The following is a 19378-nucleotide window of genomic DNA, read 5'->3' as shown; positions in this document are numbered from 1 at the left end:
AATTTCAGGGAGCCCGAAATACTGAATACTGGCAACTGGTAGGGTAGTAAATCAGGAGCAATTTCGGGGAGCCCGAAATACTGGCAGCCCAGAATACTGGCAACTAGTAGAGTAGTGAATCAGTGACAATTTCAGGCAGCCCGAAATACTGGCAACTGGTAGAGTAGTGAATCAGGAGCAATTTTGAGGAGCCCGAAATACTAGCAGCTAGTGGGGTAGTGAATCAGGGGTAATTTCGGGGAGCCCGAAATACTAGCAGCTAGATTAGCGGCGTACTAGCGCGTTAGGAAGTTACAAGTAAGATAATAGAGCAGCACGAGTGCAAAAGAGAGCACTGCACTATTTCTTTGCTATTGTAAATGCGATGCCTTGCTATATTAATGCTTTAGAGTTAAACATAATAGCTATTGCAAAGAAAAAGAGGAAGTAGCTAATAATAGCCCTCCTAGAAGATGTAGAAGATATAGGTAGGCGAGCCTTAGGTACGTGGATCTTAATTAAGCAGCAGATGAGTTTACTAACGAGCGCAGTTAACTAACGACTGCTATACCGGCTCAACTTTAGCAAAAGTAGAGGCAAGACGCTGCACGAATGCCCAGACCACTACGTGCAGTTCTTCACAGACAAACGCACCATGGGAGGCCTGTACCTAGGTGTGCTGAGAGCTAGAATCTGCCTTTACAGTGATTTCGGTGGCAGTTGCCTGTGGTTCGAGGGTAGCGATGTTATAGAAGGTTGCTAGATCGCCAATGCAGGTGTATGCGTCGGCTTTGACACTTTCGAACACCTCGTTGTCCTTGTCCGCGACATGATACATGCCATCAAGCGATGTGACGCCATTTACACCCGCAATCTGAGTGACATCCCCATTTTCCAAACGGCGCAGCTCTGCACGAGCCTCGTTGAACGATACTTGATCGCCACGTAGAGAAGCTGCTTGCATGAGTCTAAAGCCGCCAGTAGCACCTGTAAGAGCCTCCGGGTTGCGATATTTGGCGAGGAAATGTTCTTGAGCCGCGGTGAAGGTCTGCTCAAGATGGCTGGCCTCGCCAGTCTGGCTAGCATCTTGCTGGGAACTTTCGACAGATGCGCCATCATCGACAAATCCGAACGCATCCACTAGCAAGCTGTTCGTGAAAGGAGACCCTGAATCTTCTTCCAATTGACGCGTGATGACCACTGCGGCCATATCTTTGTGGCTCGGCATTACGAACTCACTGGGCTGAATGGAAGAATCGAAAAAGCTCTTCGTGACCTGTATCTTGGCCGCCATCTCTCGGAGCCCATCGTAATGAGCGTGGGGAAATCTCGCCTTCAAAAAGTTGGTGAACCGAGATTCGAAGATCATGTTGTTGGCAGCTTCTCTACTGTCTTCGCAAGTTGTGGCTTCTGTAGACCAGCCGGTAAACCTTCAAACATGTCATGTTGGCTTTTAGCAATGATGATGGATTAAATATCCTGGCTTATATGCGAACTCCGTGGGAGAAGTATGACAAATCCAGGTAGTCCAGACAGATTTGGCAAGGTGTAGCGGCCCATGGAGGTTGCGCCCGAGTCCGGATCTGTCATGGCACATTCAAGTGTCCATACCATCTCCTGCTCATGATACATAGGCGATGGGATACGGTATCGAACCAATGGCTTCAGGGTTTGGAGGCGCTCCAAAGCTCTGATGATCTTCTGTCCCATAGGTGGCCCATGCTGCCAGAGTGTTCGGGTAATGCGCCGCGATTCGTCATCAGGGTGGCACAACGTGGCCATCAAGTCCAGGTCCACTGGCCACCTATTCAGGATTCGTGCTACCGTATGCGCAATGCTCTGCGCTGTGGTCTCATCACACTGCGGTGACCATGACACGCCGACGTACCGGATAGAAGATGCCTGTCTGACGTAGTAATGATAGGACTGAAGTTTACCATCAAGATAATTGTTCCTGTGGAACCACATAACACACTGGCGGTCGGATTGCTTTGGGAGACGTTTCAGACGATCGAGAGTCGATTCAAGAATATCCAAATGGGCGGTCGAAACTCGAGTGGCATTCTCATTCCGTGCAGAGTCCTCGCCTCGAATGTTGTAGGCAATCTCTTTTATTGAATCAACCATGACGCGGAGATGTTCAGCATCGCGGCCAAGATAAATATCGGAGTTAGTCATGTGCTGAATACCATTGTCGAATTTATCATCGCCCAGTTTACGCATCCGTTCGGAGAGTGCCACAGGCTGAGGTCGAGCACGCCTGATTTTCTTGTGGACGACGAATTCAGTGGTAGCAACCGTGGACAAGAGCTTAGCCAACCTTTTTCGCTCTTTCTGATAACAAGCAGAACACTTCCAGCCGTCGAATCCCTCGGATACAGGGACCTTACGCCAGTTTCCGTCTGCCGCAATCTTCTCGTTGACCCTCATGTGGGGCTTTGGCACCGCGCCGGGTTCTATCTGCTGCTTGGAAGCTCTGATGATTGTAAGTGACTTCTCTTTTGCGCTGAAGACAGATTGCGTCACTAAATTCAGCCAGGCTACGTCGAGCATGCGCAGCATGCTGTAGACTTGTATCGTTGCATGTGCGAGCTTGAGGATCTTTCCGCAAACCCCCGAGTGCAAGCCACTTACCTTCGTTACTTTGAGAATGCCAAGGCAGTGCTCGAAAATGCACGTACCGACGCTGAGCTCGCAGAGAGGGATGAGGAAGAGATAGAGGAGGAAGAGGAGTAGGGAGATGTTGACATGCACAATGCTGGAGCGGAAAGCGCAGGTATCTTCGGAAAATGGGTGGTAATGAACGACAGCGACGACTCGATCCACTGCAGCGAACAGGAGCTTTAGGCTAGCGGAAATGCGTCTGACGGAAGCGGCGATGCATCTGACAACTCGCCCCAGCTTCTAAACACCAAACAAGCAGACGAAGATGAGGTCATGAGTTTCAAGACTATACTTTCCAGTGGACCTTACACTGCTGCTGCTGCCTCTGGGCACTCTTCCCACCGCACCTCCGGAGATGTTGTAGGTCAACCAACGCCTAGCTCGTCGCGCAGTCCGACGGAGGAGGATACTCCGTAGAGGAAATAGAAAGCGCTACTTTGGTAGCCTGCACGGCCGAGAGTATGTTCTTCATGCGATACATGAAAGGTTCTTAATATCTTGGCTCATACTTACAAGTCGCAGAGTCTTGACCACTCCTCTCCAACCTAGGCCCCCGATGTAGATCTCTATCATAAACAGGTGACGGAAGCGCTTCAGGTTACTTGCTTGGCCCCTAGGTTCGCGATTGTAACGAGCCATGAAAATCACACTCACGCACTGGGAACACGCCCAACAAAACCACCAGGGACTAATTAGGTAAGCAAGTTGGCATCTGCAAAGACTTAAATAGGGCGAGGACGGTGCGAAACATCTATAGAAGTGATACAACGCTCCTCGCAATCACATGCTCACAAAATCAACTCATCATTGCTCCCTGCGTCGACTAAAGCTGGAACAGAGACGCTTCTGTCCGCTTCAGGAAGTCAGCTCTTTCGACAAGATCCTTCGCCTCAGCGTCCCTCCATATGCTCAGCACTTCTTCTCTCCTCTTAGCACTTCTTGGCTCGAACGCCATCTCAAATGGGTCCGGCTTAATGATCAGGAGCGAATTTGACTTTGCTGTTGGGACCTCAATCTCCTCGCCAGTCGCAGCATTCACCTTCTTCTTTAGGTTGAAAGCCCACATCAAGGCACCGCAACCGGTGATAGTCTCGTCGCGAGTGACAGACATTCCAAGACACTGACGTTGGCCCCATCCAAAAGAAGACATGCCATGAATTGTGGGATACTTGGTAAGTGGCTCTTGGAAAGTGGGCCACCCAGCCTCGAGCCACCTCTCAGGTCGGAAAGTATCAGGATCGGGATATTTTGCGGGATTGCGAAGGAAAGCCCAGTCGAGAGGAAGAATGCGCGTGCCTTTGGGGATAAAGTACCCTCGGAACCAGTCATCAGCTTCGGCTTCGTGCGCCACTCCTGAGTGTCAATTAGTATTAATCCCTTGGATTGAGAATTCAGGCTTACCAGTCGGTACTGTCGGCTTCCACCTCATGGTCTCTTTAATACAGGCACGCAGGATGGGCAAGCTGGGCATATCATTAATTGTTGGCGGAAGACCTCTGCAGACTGTGTCGATCTCTTCCTGACATTTGCGCTGCCACTCAGGATGATGCACCATCGCGATCAAGAAATAGTACAGTGGGCCGGCGACAGTGAAGATACCAACAAGCGCCAACATTCCCAAGACGCACGATGCCTCATAGTCGCCAGAAATATTCGACTTTGCTGCCGTCTCAATATAGGTACGCGTATAGCAAGGGCCCTGTTTGCCGCTCTTCATCAGCTCCCTGGTCCTGAGAAAGTTTTCCATAAAAAAGGCTTGCTGCATGTCGTGTCTCTTGCGCTCACGCAGTTTCCACGGGTTGATTGGTTCTGGAACCCAATCCCAAAGGGGCGTTAAGACATTGGTGATGGGACCTGCTGGCGACATTTGAGTCAGCAGACCCCAAGCGCTCGGTGTAAGAGGGACGCTGAGAGAGTCATCGTCCCAGGTCAGTTTTGCCATGACCTTCGAACACATGTCTTCCAGCGAGAAGGCAAAGTCGTCTGGGCTCTCTACAAGTCGAGCCATCCATCGCTTGGCCTCAAACTCCATCATGCCCCAGTATTGTGCGTTCGTACCCTCCATGAGGTATGCGTGAGTGAACTTCCGTTGTCGGGCCCAGTACTCTAGCTAAGGTCAGTGACGTGCTTACACGAGAACAGATCGAACGTACGATTCTTCCCCATCAACGGCAGGTATTCCATCGATCCATATGTGCTCTTCGCATCGAACAAGCTCTTGATCTCGGGACGATCGGAGTACACTTTGGCCTTCTTCACCAGCATTTCTTCCGCCATGTCCTCATCGGATATTATTACAAAGTTGGCGCCCAACATCTGCGTTCGGTAAATTGGTCCATATATGTCAGCCCACTCCTTGAACTTCAACCACATGAAGTCAATCGGTAAGTCATGAATTCTTCCAACCCATGGTACAAGCGCGGGTCCTGGAAGATTGTGGCACATGTACTTCTTGTTGTACTTGTCCACAGCATTGATGAAGCCATAGATGACGAAGCCTATGAAGGCAAGGCCAGCAGCCACGGCTGTGACAGGATGCATCGCAAAGGAGGACCAGCAAGGTTGTTGTTGATATGAGGGGCTTCGAAGGTCGCCGTGGGCTCGTTACCTCTTGGACCGAGCGAGTGTCGAAGAGGAGGCTGGAACCCAATGCTCAGTTGTGGTAGACGCTAAGCAAGAAAACGATCGAGAACGGCCGTCGACGATGATCCAGTCGTGGTAGAGTAGCACAGCCACAGATTGTGTACCAGTATACTGCTGGGCATGCGAGTTCTGTTGAAGAACCACGAACGCGGACGTCAACTAGATAACGCACGAGATCTCACTAGCAGCTGTCACTCTTTTCCGGCTCCCCAAGTGCTAGAGCTTCATGCAACTAAGTATATTCCTGTGGCGGAATGAGACAATCCCAGCACACTTAGCCCTGTATAACTTGGCCGTATCCTCACCGAAGCGTCTAACCGATTCCTGATCTGATATTCAGCCAGCTTCCCTCCAATAGACTGCTCAAGAGAGCAATCAGACGCCTCAATTAACCCTACAATCTTTGACAGTCGAGCTACTAAGAGCATGGTAGATCTCTCAGGGCGGGTATCCGACGTGCTGGAACATGATTGTCGGTGGTAAACGGCGCCGACAATGACACATTGAGACCATCAGTGAGTGGAACATGGAAGCAACGGACTCGAAAGTCTGCATTAAGATCGTCATCATTGACTTTGCTTGGAGAGGTTACTAAACCTACTGGGGCAACAACCCCTTCCTCCTCCCCTGGGATTCGCGCTAACATGTGCTCCCAATGTCGGCAATCTACCAAATTCGGCATACCTGCCAAAACGAGTGGCTTACTTCTGTCCGCAGCATTGCAAGGAGACTTATCAGTCTTACTCCAGGGAGTGGTATGTTGATACGCCGTGATAGGCTGATAGGACTCGACACTATGTCGTCCTTTTAGTAGTACGCTGCTACTTGCATGTCGACACCATCGAGTGCGTACAACTGATATCACCTCAATGATAAATTCTTCATCCAGGGATCGTCGTTGCTGCTCCAAATCGGAAGCACACTGCTTGACGATTTGACCACCCGTCAGCCCCAAAATGCATAGGGCGTGTAGCAAAGATTGTGTGCCTTGCAGCCTAGTACGGAGTTGTAGCACGTTCTTTGTATTCAAACCAGATCAAAGTGTCATAAAAAATGGCAAGTACCATCGAAACATGTTACACAATGTACTATAAAGTCACTGGGCAGGTTGCACTGTGGTCATCATCTCCGCACGTGGAGCGGCCTGAATCTCGAACTGCGGTGATAATCTGCAGCGAGCGATCTAGGCGCCTGAAACATCCAGGATCGTTCACAGCCTCGCTATTGACTGCTGCAGATGCTGATTGGTCTTGGCCTTCGGAGTTCGTGGGGAACCATAGCGCGCATGAGCATTGACCATCAATGGGGCGTTTTGGCGTCAACTTACCGCATGACAACGACATCAGCATCACACCAGCCGTGCGTTGTACCTGAGACGCATTCGCCAAGTGTAGACATCATCGCGGAAACTCTTGAAGCAGTCGCTCGATACTTTGCAAGGTGCACAAGCTTGCGACATGTCGGTCGTTCGGACATCCGTTGGTTTCGGCTTCCCACAGATGGGGAGCCCAGCCGGAGAGCACACCATGCGCCCTTAAGGTCGTTGTAGATACGTGGGATAGACTAACGTCGACTTCGACTTTACAACTCTGCTCAAAAACAATCGAATCATCTACCCATCATGCCTCATGCGCTTACTTCCCGCGACTCGACGATGGAGTCGAAGCCAGTCGGCTCTTATGATCCGACTGGGATCGACGTGCTCATTGTAGGCACAGGACTTGCCGGCCTGGTCGCTGCTCTAGAATGCACACGCAAAGGACACAATGTACGCGTTTTGGAGAGAAATGCGGACATCAACACAGCTGGTGAGATCGCTTCAGCCCGCATGAAACCATCCAATGCTTATATTATATCAAGGTGACATGTACTTCATGGGGTTGAGCGCAACACGTTTCCTTAAGCACTGGCCTGAGCTTCTCAAAGAATACAAAAAAATCTCCCTACACAATGCTTGGATTGAGACTTTCAAGCACTCTGGCGAAGTTGTCATTCCACCGAAGAAGGTCGCGGACCGCCTCCGCGCACAAGGACTGGACCCCGATACCCCGCCCGGCGAGTTCCAGATGCGTCCGCTTGTATATAAGATGTTTGTGAACGCTGTCGAGAAGCTCGGTGTATCTGTCGAGTTCAACCGCAAAATTGTTGATTACTTCGAGGACGAGCAGACTGGTAAGGGCGGCTGTACAACCGATGATGGAAAGCGATACGAGGCAGATGTCGTTATTGCGGCTGATGGTGTTGGATCAAAGAGCCAAAAGCTTGTTGGTGGACAGGTCCGCGCAAAGCCGTCTGGACGAGCTATGTGGCGTGCTGCTTATCCGCGTGAGGCACTCGATGCGAACCCTAGGGTCAAGGAGTTCTTCAAGCTTCAACCAGGAAACGAGCCGATTGTTCGAACGTGGCTAGGGTATGAAATTTGTTCAGAAGAGGAAGAGAGTATGTCACTGACGTTACTTAGGCCGTCTACGTACGCTTTGACTTTGAGCCGGGAAGACGTAATGGTCTGGATTATGAACCACGACGTGAGTGGAACAAATTAACGGCAAGTTCCATGGCTAATTAATCTAGGTAACCGGTACGGAGAAGGAGAGCTGGAGCAACACCATCGACAAGCAGGAAGTGCTCGATGGAATGGAGACCATGCCCGGCATGGAGACAGTCAAGTGGGCGCCAATCTTCAAAGAACTTGTCGAGACCACGCCACCAAACACAATTGTCAACTTCGAGCTTCTCTGGCGGAACCCGCAACCGAGCTGGACATCTCCCGGTGCGCGCGTGATTCAGATTGGAGATGCAGCGCATTCATACCTCCCTGCGTCAGGCAACGGCGCCACACAAGCCATCGAAGATGCTATCTCATTAGCTTCATGTTTACAAATTGGTGGCAAGGAGAATATCCCCCAATCCGTGCGCGTTCACATTCGATTCCGGTAAGTTGCTTGGTTTCAGACTCAAGCACCAACTCACAAAAAAACAGTTTCATCCGCAATTCCTGCGCACAAAAGCTCGGTTTCTCGAACGCGGAACTTCTCCAAGACACGGACTGGGACAAAGTCAAGCTCGACCCGCGCCGCGCCGCACCCAAGCTACCTAAGTGGGTATGGTCGCACGATCCGGAAGCCTACGCATACGAGAACTACGCCTTGAGCGCTGAAAGCCTGAAGAAGGGAATTGATATGAAAGACGAAGATTCCTTCGAGCCAAACTACCCCAAAGGTTACAAGTACGAGCCCTGGAGCATTGAGAATATCATGGAGGATATGAGGGCTGGAAAGTCGATTGATCTTGGCCCGGGAGACTGGGAGTAAATACATGTGCGGCTTTGCACGTGATGGGGGCAGCATTCAGTACAGCCTACCTAGGTAGCATGCATCAATCTGAATCTCAAATTCCATGATACAGTAAATATCCAGCCATGAACCATCGATCTATGCCTGGTGCACACAACAATGCAGCACGGATTTTAGGCCCATGAACAAGTACTTTGAAGACGCTGATGTTGCAAACACATCTGTTCATGCACTGAGACATAAGAGGTCAAAATTCAACCACCAAAAGTAGTCAATACACACACTCGATCGTCAACTCAAATACGAGGACCGTGCAACCACACATCAATCGTGGCGTTCCTGCCGTGAAAACGTGTCTCGCTGCTATACGACATAACACAACATCTGCGGTGCTTGATAAATAGACTTCTCAACAGTCACCGTTATCGCATCAAAGTCAGCATGGTTACTACAGATTGTAGCAAGGTTTATCTTTGTGCCTGAAATCTCCACATGCACCAACCCAATTCCACGATCACTGCGCAGCCTCTCTATTTTTGGGCCACCTCAACGTTCACACTACAGTCTATGGCACACTCAACCACGGATCTCCAAGTCCACTCCGATGCTGCTAGCTCACTGGGGCAGATCTCAAGGTACATACCGAAAGTCAATGACGATGCCGAGACGCGCTAGTGTAGCGTCGGGTATGCTGTGCTTAGAAGAGCTCCTATTTGGGACGATATGTGTTATTTCATGCAGTCCTGATGGTTGGGGGCGGGATTCTGTGTAAGCCGAGATTGCTGAATGTAGGAGATGGTGAGGAAGGTGGTACAGGCGGTTATGTTGTGCTGGGCATGGGCAAGCGAGGTGGGGATGAGGCGGTGAGTCAACGAGTGGTCGATATCGCGGTTCGTGATTCTGTTGGTAGCCGTGATGAGAACGGGTTGCGGTGTTCGTGCACATGCAGAAGCGTGCAGTGAAGTGAAATGCACGTGACCGCGCGAGTTCGCGTTACCTAAACCTCTTCGGCTGTTCAAGGTTGAGTTCAAGTAACAAAAAGAGAGTTAATGCCGATTCCAAGGCATAGCACGAGGTCTCCAGTGTCCAGATTCGGCCTCGTTGACAGTACTTTGCGGGTGCAGCACCTTTTCTCCCCAATGGCTGCCGCAGAGAAACATGGTACTGGAAATCTGGATAACCTGAAATCCAAGGAGGCTACTCGCGAAAGGCATATCCAAGCCGCTGCGACCAATGCGAATCTTTGCTTTATACCTAGTCAGCCTTCCGATGCTATAGATTGCTCTTTCCCTTTCATGCCAGGAACTGAGTCAAAGCAGGTTTCTGTCTGATCTGAAGCTGATTTTAGGATCTTACAGTCGTGGGTACTTCGTACAATTGTGGAGGGGTCACACATTGTCGACACCAACGGCAAATCGTTCTCATGATTCGACAGATCTATGATACTTTTGCTTCATGCTACCACATTTTGCCGGACAAACACTATACATTGATTCAAATCGTGTTCCGTAAAGGTGAAATCGAGACTCCAAGACTTTGATGTGCACTGTATCTGCGCGTTCTGCATGATCACACAGAGTTCACGCCAATCCACACATCGTACGCAATGTCGGTTTTTCCAACCACCGATGGTCATCCAGAGGGTGCATTCTGGTGCGTCATTAAGCGAGTCCGCTCGAGATCAGCGGGATAAAGCTGAAACTCTCAACCAAACTTGCGCGCGATCTTACTTGCATTCTCTCTCGGTGCGGAGCCGTACGCTCTTGCCTTCACACATGCGGTGGAACGCGGTTCTACTGAGCTTGCCTGCAATAAGTTTCGATCGAAACCCACATCTGTTTGTCGACATATTGGCCTGTCTCATTCCTTGTGAAAATCTTGAGGCTGAAAACAAGGCTCCTACCGCGCTAAGCATTACACCCCTACCAAGTCAATCTAAACCCGAGCTAGCATCGCTATGGCTACTACCAAGGCTATCATTGTTTGCGGCGCAACTGGCAAGCAGGGCGGCTCTGTACTCAAGCAGCTCGCGACACATTCTGAGAGCTCTCAATACACGCTTCTTGCCGTCACGCGTGATATCAAATCTAGCTCCGCAAAACGCATCACAGACAATTATCCAAGCGTCAAACTCGTGCAAGGCAACCTCGACGATGTCCCATCTTTATTCGCATCCGCCAAGGCTGCACTGAAAGAAGGCGGCAAGGAAGAGAAGATATGGGGGGTATACTCCGTCCAGATCTCCATGGGACCCGGTACCAGCGTGGAGGGCGAGATCAAGCAGGGTACCTCCCTTATCGACGAATCGATCAAGGAAGGCGTCACACACTTCGTCTATTCCTCCGTGGACAGGGGTGGCAACCAGCGCAGCTTCGAGAACAAGACGCCGATCCCGCATTTCCAGACAAAGTACCAGATTGAGCAGCATCTGCTTGAAAAGGCTGGCAAGAAGGGGGAGAACATGGGATGGACGATTCTGCGTCCTGTGGCTTTCATGGATAATCTGGAGCCCGGTATACCGACAAAGGTCTTCCTCGCTGCGCTTCGAGATACGCTGCAAGGCAAGGCACTGCAATGGGTTTCTGTCGAAGATATCGGTATCTTCGGTGCGAGAGCCTTCCGGGAGCATGAGAAGTGGAATGCTCGTGCTGAAGCGCTTGCAGGCAGTGAACTCACCATGGATGAGATGAATGACTGCTTTCAGCGAGCCATTGGTAGCCCAGTACCGGCTACATATGGGATTCCTGGGTTCGGTCCTCAAGTGGGCGGTTACCGAGATGAGCATCATGATTACATGGTTCGCCTCTGAGGGGTACGGTGCTGATATTGAGGCACTGAGGAAGGAAGAGCCGAAGCTGTGCGATTTCGAGACTTGGCTGCGTGAGAGGAGTGGTTGGAAGTCGCAGGTTGTTGCGAAATAGATTATGATGTTGGCGTCACTCAAATCTCATCTCGGTCCTTGTATTGGAGTTATTAGGGGAACAATGGCAATACAAGTTGTGCAGGTCTTTGAATATCGTTATACGATTTCGTTCTTGTTCATGTAATAGATTTCGTGTATCGATGTTCTCTACAACGAAAGCAGATTCCACAGCGCAAGTCCACCCGCAAGCACCGGCGTCACCAACCTCAACCTGTTCCAATTTGCCCACTTCCTCGCGATATTCTCCGCCTCAGTCAACTCCTTCGCACTCGCGCGCTCCGCAAGTGCCTCCAATTTGTCGTTCAAAGGCTGCATGTTCAACGCCGAATGTAGAATAGTAGTCAAGTGCATGACTGCCGCAACACCAAACAGCTTCCAATCGCTCCGCGCAAGAGCGCCTTCCCGGAACACCGAGTACCCAGCAAATGCGTAGCCTAGGAAACCGAGAGTCGAAATTGGGCGGAAGAATTGGTTGCCAACTGTCCAGCACAGCGGCCATTGACGACCTAGAAGCTTTGCGCGCGAGGCATGGTCCGGCGATCCTGGGGGTGGGAAGTCGACTAGGAGCGCTGGGACGGTCATATACGACTGCGTGATTGCATTTCCTGACAATGTAAGTCGAAGCCATACATGGACCTCGCAATTGGCCTACCAGCGAGAATGAACGAGAAAGTGACACAAGTGCCAGCGACAGCCTTTACGATGATGTTGTCCGACATTTTGGCGTTTGAATCGATTTCGTTGCGCGGGAGAAAGTGGGATTCACAGCGTCGCGCCTTCAACTTCAGCGACCCAGCATCAATAAACCCTTTGCAAACATAAACACCGGAACATGCGCGACTAGCAACGCGTCCCCGATTCCGAGACTCCCAGAGCTTAGCATGGTGACAGTCGCGTGAGAAGTTCCGTTCCTGGCGTGATTGTCGGTTCCCCACGGCCGTTGTGTACGCCCGTCTCGATTACATCATGACATATTGTACATGCGAGGCTCAGAGCACTGCTGGGATCGTCATTGCTTCGTAAGTGCATGTCGGTGCCTGCAGCTACCGATGCGCGACGAAGGCTGTCCTGTGGCGTTGCAATAAAGGTTGTGTCCTGATCTCGGGTGTTTTTTCAAGTGCGACAATAAGCTGGGGCCTTATTACCGGCTGTATAGGTACTACGCCTGAGCTAGCAGCGATCACGGTTTTGGTGGGCTAAGACGATATGTCCTGCAGAAGTTGACATGTTTGTAGCATGTACTCGGTTTGTCGCACTTCCACTTGCTGATGTCTCACGTCCATGGTTGAAGTACCTGGATATGTAGGAAATGTGTCGCCTTGCAAATCAGTTGAAGACTGCGTCGCTTCGAATACACCATGCGGCAAGTGAAAACTATGAATGGCTCAAATGATATAGAATCGTGTCTTCGTGATTGTAATGAACTGTGAACATACTATACATGAACAAAATAAACTCATAGACCAGAGCAGTGTATATCCCAGTTTCACGACCAAAATATCCATATGCACGCCGATTCGAAAACTCCGCAAATAGCATCCAACCCTCAACCCTCAACCCCCAGTAGCAATCTCCCCAATAACCCCAGCGACATAGCACATACCTGCGACCCAAATCGCTGTCTTCGCTACACCTCCTGCACCTCTCTTCTTCTCTTTTGTATTTCCTTTCCTTGGCTCATCTTGCGTGTTTTCTTTCACATTCATTCTACTAGCAGCTTGTCTGCGTTCCTGGAACTCTTTCTCCAGCTGCTCAGCCGTCTCTTCAGGCCCGACGTAGCCCGTTGGCGAAAGGCGAGTAGTGCCGTCGATTGGATTGATACTGTCGCGACTGAAGTCAGGCTGCTCAGATGTAGTTGCTGGCGACGTGCGAACAGTCTCAAAAGGACGTGTTGAGGCGCTGCTGTCTATGGCGTCGCGGAGGACGAGAATGTCTTTTTTTGCGCTGACGACTTCAAGGCCGGATGTTATGTATGGGATGAATTTCGCAGGGCTGTCGAGGTCTGAGAGGGCTTGGTGGAGAGGGACAGCGGGTGAGGTATCGCGAGGTGGGCCGCTTGTTGATGTGGTGATCGACAGGGCGTCCGTTTGCGGGTCGCGGACGATGATCGTGTAGTGTGTTGGAAGAGTTTCCATTGACTGGGAGGGAGTGGTGGCCGATGTTGGCTCGAATTCTGGCTCAGGTTGTGTTACCGTTGTTTTCAAAGCCGCATCGGCTTTCTCCAGGGCAGATGTGACTTGTTCGGAAGTTGTAGCAAACTGTTTCTCTGCATCGCCCGTTGGTTTTGAGGGCTCGGAAGCGGTGACCAATGGCGAATCTTGTGATATCGAGAGACTTGCCTCCGGGTCATCCTTCAACATCTGAATTGGCTTCTCAAGATCCTGTTTCGAAGACTCATGCTCCATTGTGGAGGATGCGACCTGCTGATGCTCGGCATTGATCTTACTATACCTTTCCTGATATGACTGCTTAATCTCATCGACTAATTTTGTATCTCTGAGCTTCCTGGTTTCATTTTCCTTCATCTGCTCTTGTACTTCTTTGCTACCAAGCTTTTCTATAGCTGGGCCGAAGGGTCTAAACAAGCTATGAGCGAGAGGACTTGGCTCGTTCAAGATCGTGCTGGTTGAACGCTTCGGCTCGATGGCAACTTGCTCTTCTGAGACTGCATCCTTTGCAATTTTGGATGCTTTAATCTCGTCGATGAGGTGTGCATCAGCTGCCAATCTTGCACGGACAAAAGGATCCTCACAACTAGCAAACTCGGCAGACTGCTCAGCCTTAATTGCGTCAAGATTCTCCGGTGCGTTTGGTACCACATTGTAGACCAACATTGCGCGTTCGACAAGCCGCATCAAGGTCACCTGAGTATCTCGAAGCGAAAGCAAATTGTCAGCGACAACTTTGTAGTTCGAAAGAATACTCCGGTCGACGTTCGGATCTTCCAGACGTGCCTGCAGACTCCACACAAGCATGCGCAGTAGTTGCGAGTTCTTGTGTAACACTGTGGACGCAGCAGTAAGCCTGCGCTTGAACGAACCCGTCGCGTTCGTCGCCGCCTCGGTACCTGCGAGCTGACGTAACGCTTCATATGCTTTCTCCAGCTCATTATTGGTCTGGTGAAATCTGGTCTTGAGAGACTGCATGGCTCTGATCTTCCTTGGAGATATACCTTGACTTGTTCCGCTAGGCGAACGTTGTCGGAGTCTGTGTATGGCAGCATCGAGTATCTGTTCATCGCTTCTCAGCCGCTTCAGCAGCGGTATCGAAGCTGGAACATCCTTCTCCAGATCTGCAGTTACATGTCGTGTTGCAGCCTGCCCCTTCTTTATGTAGTTGGCGACTTTGTCGAAGAACAACTTAGTCTTCGTTACATCTGCTTCTTCAGTTGGATCTTGCCAGAATTGTTTTGCAAAGCTGGCGCCTGTAGTTTCGATCCACTTCTTCATTCGATCGATACTAGACTCGATTGGGGCGCCAGCTGCTGGAATATGTGGATGCGACTCCTTCAATGACTCTGCGATGTTAGCTTGTTCGGCGACTTGAACAGCACGCTTTTCGCGCTCGGCACGACGAACGTGTTGATCGTTGACGACTCCGGCTTCCAGCATGGGGTCCAAGTGAGGAGGATCCTGGGCAGCAGTAAATGCTTCTTCTAGGCTTTGACGTTCTGCCTGCCTCTGCTCTTCGGTTGGCTTCCTGCCACGTTTCATACGCATCGACGCACGTATGTCCGCAGCACTAAGAAAATCGATGTCGTCTTCAGGAAGTTGTTTGAGGACATCTGAAGGAGAACGTGCTGGAGGGATGTCATCCTGAGCCTTGATCTCGGTACGAGGTGAGGTCGACTCTTGTTTCAAGCGCCAATTCATACCCTCGTTGAAGGTCTTGTCGGTTTGATCCCGTGGAAAAGGTGCTGGTAGCGGTTGAGATGGCTCAATTGTACTTGGTAGGGCGGGCGAGGCTTCTTTCTCGATCGATGTTGATGGGACCGAGGGCTGAGCTTGAGGCTTGATGGTTGACTCTGTTGCAGCTCGTCTCTGTACTGCTGTTTGTCTCCATGACCCCTGATCGGAAATGGCATTGTGAAACTCGAGTTCTTCTGATCTGAGGTTGTTAAGAAATTCCTTCATGAATGGTGTATCACGAGCCGAGGTTCCTTCTGCTGCGTCGTTGAGGCCGTTGTGCGCCAAACGGGCCTCAAGAGCAGCAGGTTGTCGAGCAATCACTTCGTCGTTGCTTAGAACGATTGGGTGTGGTATATGATGTTCCGTTGCGCTCGATACGTCTTTGGGAGCTGAGTTGTTTAGTCCGTCGGCAGAGGGGGCAACGGCCGCGGTGGCCGACATCCTACTCCCAGGTGAACCATGCCCGACTACTTTCACATGAGAATGTTCCCTGGGCCTTCTCAAATCAGACGGCGATACAATCCCAGCAGACTCATCACGTTCGAATGTGGCCCGTCTGAGGTAGGGTTTGGAAACGACGGATTCGCGCGCTTTTGGCATGGTATCTGGGCTTTCATCTCGGGTCTCTACCCTTTTATGATTCTTTGGCCTCTCTGGAGACTTCTCCTGAGGCTTATCGTCCACTTCCATATCATTCAAGATCCACTTGGGGAAGCTTTTGTGGATCCAATCCCAGTCCATCAGGCCCTTGCCATTCAACATGTCATTGCTAGCTCCAAACAAAGTCTTATATGGGTCCTCTTGCAGACGCTTTCGCCACCTTTCGTAGTGCTGCAATTGCATCCACTCAAGGTTTGACATGTTCTCTGGGCGCTTGCGCTCGCCGTTGTCTTCATGCTGGGCATTCTTTGAGGGGCTTCGCGAGAAGCAACGTGTACGCAGAGTAGCTTGGTTATCACGGAGGACGCGTTGAGCGTAGCGATGGACGGGCGATCGGGAGAAGAGAGATGGATCACGACGCCACCAGGCCATGGTGTAGGTTGATCTATTGGTCTCTAGGAGGCTCTCAGGGGCGGCAACGTTGGCTGAAAGACTTCTATAACCTACATCGGTATGTCAACAGCTGTGCTGGATATCAATGGGTGGCAAAGTATACTTGAACGCCTATCGGAGAGCTGCAAGGCATCAGTAGCTCCTCGGAGCTGCCTGTCGAGGACCGAGGGTCTTCACCAACAACGGACAGTGAAAGAGCCGCGAAAAGAGACGGGTCCTCAAAGCAGTGTGTGGTCACATCTATCGAATACAAGCAGAATCCAGATGCCTCAGGGAGAACTGGATGGCTGCGTTTCGAAGCACTGTTGCTCACTAATGATTGCGTCTCCTTGTCCCCGCGTAAGCTCCGTGCCGCCTATCATGCTTCGCGGGGTACAGAGCCCGGCGCGTGACCGCGTCGTTCGCGTCACCACTTGGTTGGACATTGTCAAATCAAATGCCAGATTAGTTCGTGGGTTCAGTCCGTCGTTCTCGAATTCCGGCATGGCATTCGTCGCGGTCTGATGGCAAGTCGGTGCAGTTCGCGCATCGCGTCCTCACCACAAGCCGATAAGGAGATAAGGCGATAAGATGATAAGGCGCGCTTGTGAGACGCGCGAATCTTCGTGTATTCTTGATGGCCCCAACACCATCACGGCAACATACTTTATTGATGCTTCTACTCCTTTTTGACGTATCTTACAGGGCCGACATATATGTGGCGCCCACGAACAACGTAGTATACCACAGCAAAGATGATGACGCAGCCATACCCAAATGACGCCCAGTTCATGTCAACCACTGTAGGTTTCGGGCCAACAGGGAAGAAAGTAAATATCCAGAGAAACAGCAGAAATACTACTGCTGCAATATTTATGAGTAGTCCCATCCTCCCCAGATCGAACTTTGACGGCAGGAGTGGCTCTCCGCGGATTCTCTTCAGCATGACACAAGAAATGGTAATGAGATACGACGTCAACATCGACGCGACACCGAGGGAAATGACCTGCATGAAGGCGACGCTCGATCCGATATTGATGAAGGAGATAGCCCCGACAAACAGCAGCGTCACATACACGCTATTAACTGGTACCTCCAGCGTTGGAGAGACCTGGGAGAATCAGTGATCAGCGCAATGACAGTAGCAATGCACTTACCTTGCTGAAGGCTTTGGAGAAAGGCACGCCATTATCGCGAGCGAATGCGAATAATTGGCGCGAACTTGTCGCCATGACCGCAACACAGGCAAAAATCGCAATGACAAGCATCAACACCGTCAGACCGGTAGCACCACCGACTGAACCTGTTACATTCAGGAACACCTGGATGAACGGAGTGCCCAGTGGGGTCGAAAGGACCGACAAAGTATCGCCTACACAGTAGCAAAACGTTATGGCCATGATCCATCCAAGCAATCCGTTGCCCAGCCATGTCCACATCATGGCACGTGGAATGACATGTGCGGCATTGCGTACTTCTTCGGCCATGTGTGCTCCTGCTTCGATTCCCACAAAGGTGCTGGATGCTCCAGTAAGGCCTATGATGACCGCCAGCGGAAGATTGCCCCACATCATATTATCCTCGAAGGAAGTGAAGACACCCGAGGCATGGCTTCTGTCGCTCATGACCCAGAGCGGTATTATGACCGCGAAGAAGCCTGCAACGTGAAGGACAACGATGACGCCCTCCACCAGCGGTAGTAGTCTGGAAAAGAATGTGTTGAAGATCAAGCAGATCACAAGGACAGACCAGATCAACATTGTTCCATGCCAGGCTTTGAGTTCGTAGTCAGGATTGTTCAGCTTGATGAGCCCCTGGATTTGTTTTCCTGACAGGTACGAAACAGTCGCAGCGGCGGTTTGCCATCCCAAGACTCCCAGCCAGCCAACAATGTAGCTGAGGAACTTCTGACAGCTTGATGGTGCGAACTCACTAACCCAATGGTATTGTCCACCTGCTGTCGGAGCCCTGAGAACCGTTAGCCCAAAGCCACGCCAACGAAGCGTGAAACTCACATAGAGGCCATCTCAGCCAGTGACGCTACAACGAATCCGAACCCTGCCATGACAATAAAGTATCCCCAAATCAATCCGGCGGTGCCACCATTGGAGAGAGCGAAGACCGATGTAGCCAACATCGTCTCCCACATCGACAATATAACCAAACAGAAACCGAGTATAGTGGCGGATCGAAAATTACGGCGTGTCTCCTGCGTCTTGCCCATCCGAAGCATGTCGCGTGTATCCTCGGTCGTAGCGCCCTTTTCAGTCATCATTTGCGGCTCGCCTTCCTCATATCGGTGCGGATCAGTAGCGATGTGCAACTCTGCTGTCTTGACCTCCATCATCGTGAAAACCCGTGTGAATTGAAAAGGCACAGGCACAAGCAGACGAATAAACTACAACCAAACCGGGCGTCAGCTCTTTATCTCAGTTCCAATAACTTCTAGATGTCTGACTACCGATTACGCCATGCATACTGAAGTGATACACACCATGCTGTAACACAGCACACTCATCGGTACCCTCAATATCGCCGGCTAAACCATGATATACGTACGTTGGCAAAGCAGTGGCTAGATATCACTAGGGCTGATGGCCGGCTGCACCCGATCCAGCTACACGGTACCGACAGCAAGGCTCGACCGATCATCAGGATACAGGTCGGTTTATAAGCAAATTCGTACCGATTTGCTGTACTCTTGTGGAAGGCGTCTAAGCATCTTGCGATCTAGAATCGCAGTATCATGCGTTCGTGGTATGATTGAGGTAGTATTGCAGTTCTAGCATACTGGAAGATTCATGTACAATGCTGTGACTGACATATGAATTTACAGTCTCGTGAATCATAATCGATAGTATTCTGTAGAACTGGATCAATGGAAGTCTTGGTACTGTGTGTACATATGCTTGGAATGTGGGGCTGCGGATGATCTC

General features: G+C 50.8%; 9 protein-coding genes across 9 annotated transcripts; 2 read left to right on the top strand and 7 right to left on the bottom strand.

Moving 5' to 3' along the window:
- Window positions 1-649: 649 nt before the first annotated feature.
- Window positions 650-2541, bottom strand: SNOG_12711 (hypothetical protein; the record flags this gene model as incomplete). The annotated part of the gene is made up of 2 exons (XM_001802879.1): window positions 650-1255; window positions 1591-2541. 2 exons carry the CDS (start codon window positions 2539-2541, stop codon window positions 650-652), a joined length of 1557 nt encoding a protein of 518 aa, XP_001802931.1.
- A 478-nt stretch (window positions 2542-3019) lies between these two features.
- Window positions 3020-3282, bottom strand: SNOG_12710 (hypothetical protein; the record flags this gene model as incomplete). Its single annotated transcript, XM_001802878.1, has 2 exons — window positions 3020-3088; window positions 3157-3282. 2 exons carry the CDS (start codon window positions 3280-3282, stop codon window positions 3020-3022), a joined length of 195 nt encoding a protein of 64 aa, XP_001802930.1.
- A 184-nt stretch (window positions 3283-3466) lies between these two features.
- Window positions 3467-5184, bottom strand: SNOG_12709 (hypothetical protein; the record flags this gene model as incomplete). The annotated part of the gene is made up of 3 exons (XM_001802877.1): window positions 3467-3996; window positions 4045-4749; window positions 4797-5184. The coding sequence occupies 3 exons, from the start codon at window positions 5182-5184 to the stop codon at window positions 3467-3469; spliced, it is 1623 nt and encodes a 540-aa protein (XP_001802929.1).
- A 1198-nt stretch (window positions 5185-6382) lies between these two features.
- SNOG_12708 (hypothetical protein) lies at window positions 6383-6684 on the bottom strand (the record flags this gene model as incomplete). The annotated part of the gene is made up of 2 exons (XM_001802876.1): window positions 6383-6455; window positions 6614-6684. 2 exons carry the CDS (start codon window positions 6682-6684, stop codon window positions 6383-6385), a joined length of 144 nt encoding a protein of 47 aa, XP_001802928.1.
- A 223-nt stretch (window positions 6685-6907) lies between these two features.
- SNOG_12707 (hypothetical protein) lies at window positions 6908-8597 on the top strand (the record flags this gene model as incomplete). The annotated part of the gene is given in 5 exon segments (XM_001802875.1): window positions 6908-7094; window positions 7147-7679; window positions 7696-7725; window positions 7858-8219; window positions 8267-8597. The coding sequence occupies 5 exon segments, from the start codon at window positions 6908-6910 to the stop codon at window positions 8595-8597; spliced, it is 1443 nt and encodes a 480-aa protein (XP_001802927.1).
- A 1939-nt stretch (window positions 8598-10536) lies between these two features.
- SNOG_12706 (hypothetical protein) lies at window positions 10537-11500 on the top strand (the record flags this gene model as incomplete). Its single annotated transcript, XM_001802874.1, has 2 exons — window positions 10537-11301; window positions 11342-11500. The coding sequence occupies 2 exons, from the start codon at window positions 10537-10539 to the stop codon at window positions 11498-11500; spliced, it is 924 nt and encodes a 307-aa protein (XP_001802926.1).
- Window positions 11501-11613: 113 nt separating this feature from the next.
- Window positions 11614-12279, bottom strand: SNOG_12705 (hypothetical protein). Its single transcript, XM_001802873.1, has 2 exons — window positions 12162-12279; window positions 11614-12115 (listed from the first exon to the last, which is right to left on the bottom strand). Exons 1-2 carry the CDS (start codon window positions 12219-12221, stop codon window positions 11753-11755), a joined length of 423 nt encoding a protein of 140 aa, XP_001802925.1. The 5' UTR covers window positions 12222-12279; the 3' UTR covers window positions 11614-11752.
- Window positions 12280-13055: 776 nt separating this feature from the next.
- Window positions 13056-16442, bottom strand: SNOG_12704 (hypothetical protein; the record flags this gene model as incomplete). Its single annotated transcript, XM_001802872.1, has 1 exon — window positions 13056-16442. The coding sequence occupies one exon, from the start codon at window positions 16440-16442 to the stop codon at window positions 13056-13058; it is 3387 nt and encodes a 1128-aa protein (XP_001802924.1).
- A 679-nt stretch (window positions 16443-17121) lies between these two features.
- SNOG_12703 (hypothetical protein) lies at window positions 17122-18789 on the bottom strand (the record flags this gene model as incomplete). Its single annotated transcript, XM_001802871.1, has 3 exons — window positions 17122-17553; window positions 17600-18410; window positions 18458-18789. 3 exons carry the CDS (start codon window positions 18787-18789, stop codon window positions 17122-17124), a joined length of 1575 nt encoding a protein of 524 aa, XP_001802923.1.
- Window positions 18790-19378: the final 589 nt, after the last annotated feature.

Source organism: Parastagonospora nodorum (assembly GCF_000146915.1).
Source record: "Parastagonospora nodorum SN15 chromosome Unknown scaffold_23, whole genome shotgun sequence".
In the NCBI taxonomy this organism is placed as follows: Eukaryota; Fungi; Ascomycota; class Dothideomycetes; order Pleosporales; family Phaeosphaeriaceae; genus Parastagonospora; species Parastagonospora nodorum.
Note: the sequence above shows the minus strand (reverse complement) of the source record. Positions and strands in the feature narration are given on the sequence as shown.

What these genes read in the sequence shown, in the direction of transcription:
- SNOG_12705 (XM_001802873.1), bottom strand. Translation starts at nt 12,221, where the DNA reads ATGTCGGACAACATCATCGTAAAGGCTGTCGCTGGCACTTGTGTCACT. An exon ending in GTGTCACTTTCTCGTTCATT is followed by an intron (nt 12,116 to 12,161) that starts CTCGCTGGTAGG and finishes GCTTCGACTTAC; the next exon opens with ATTGTCAGGAAATGCAATCA.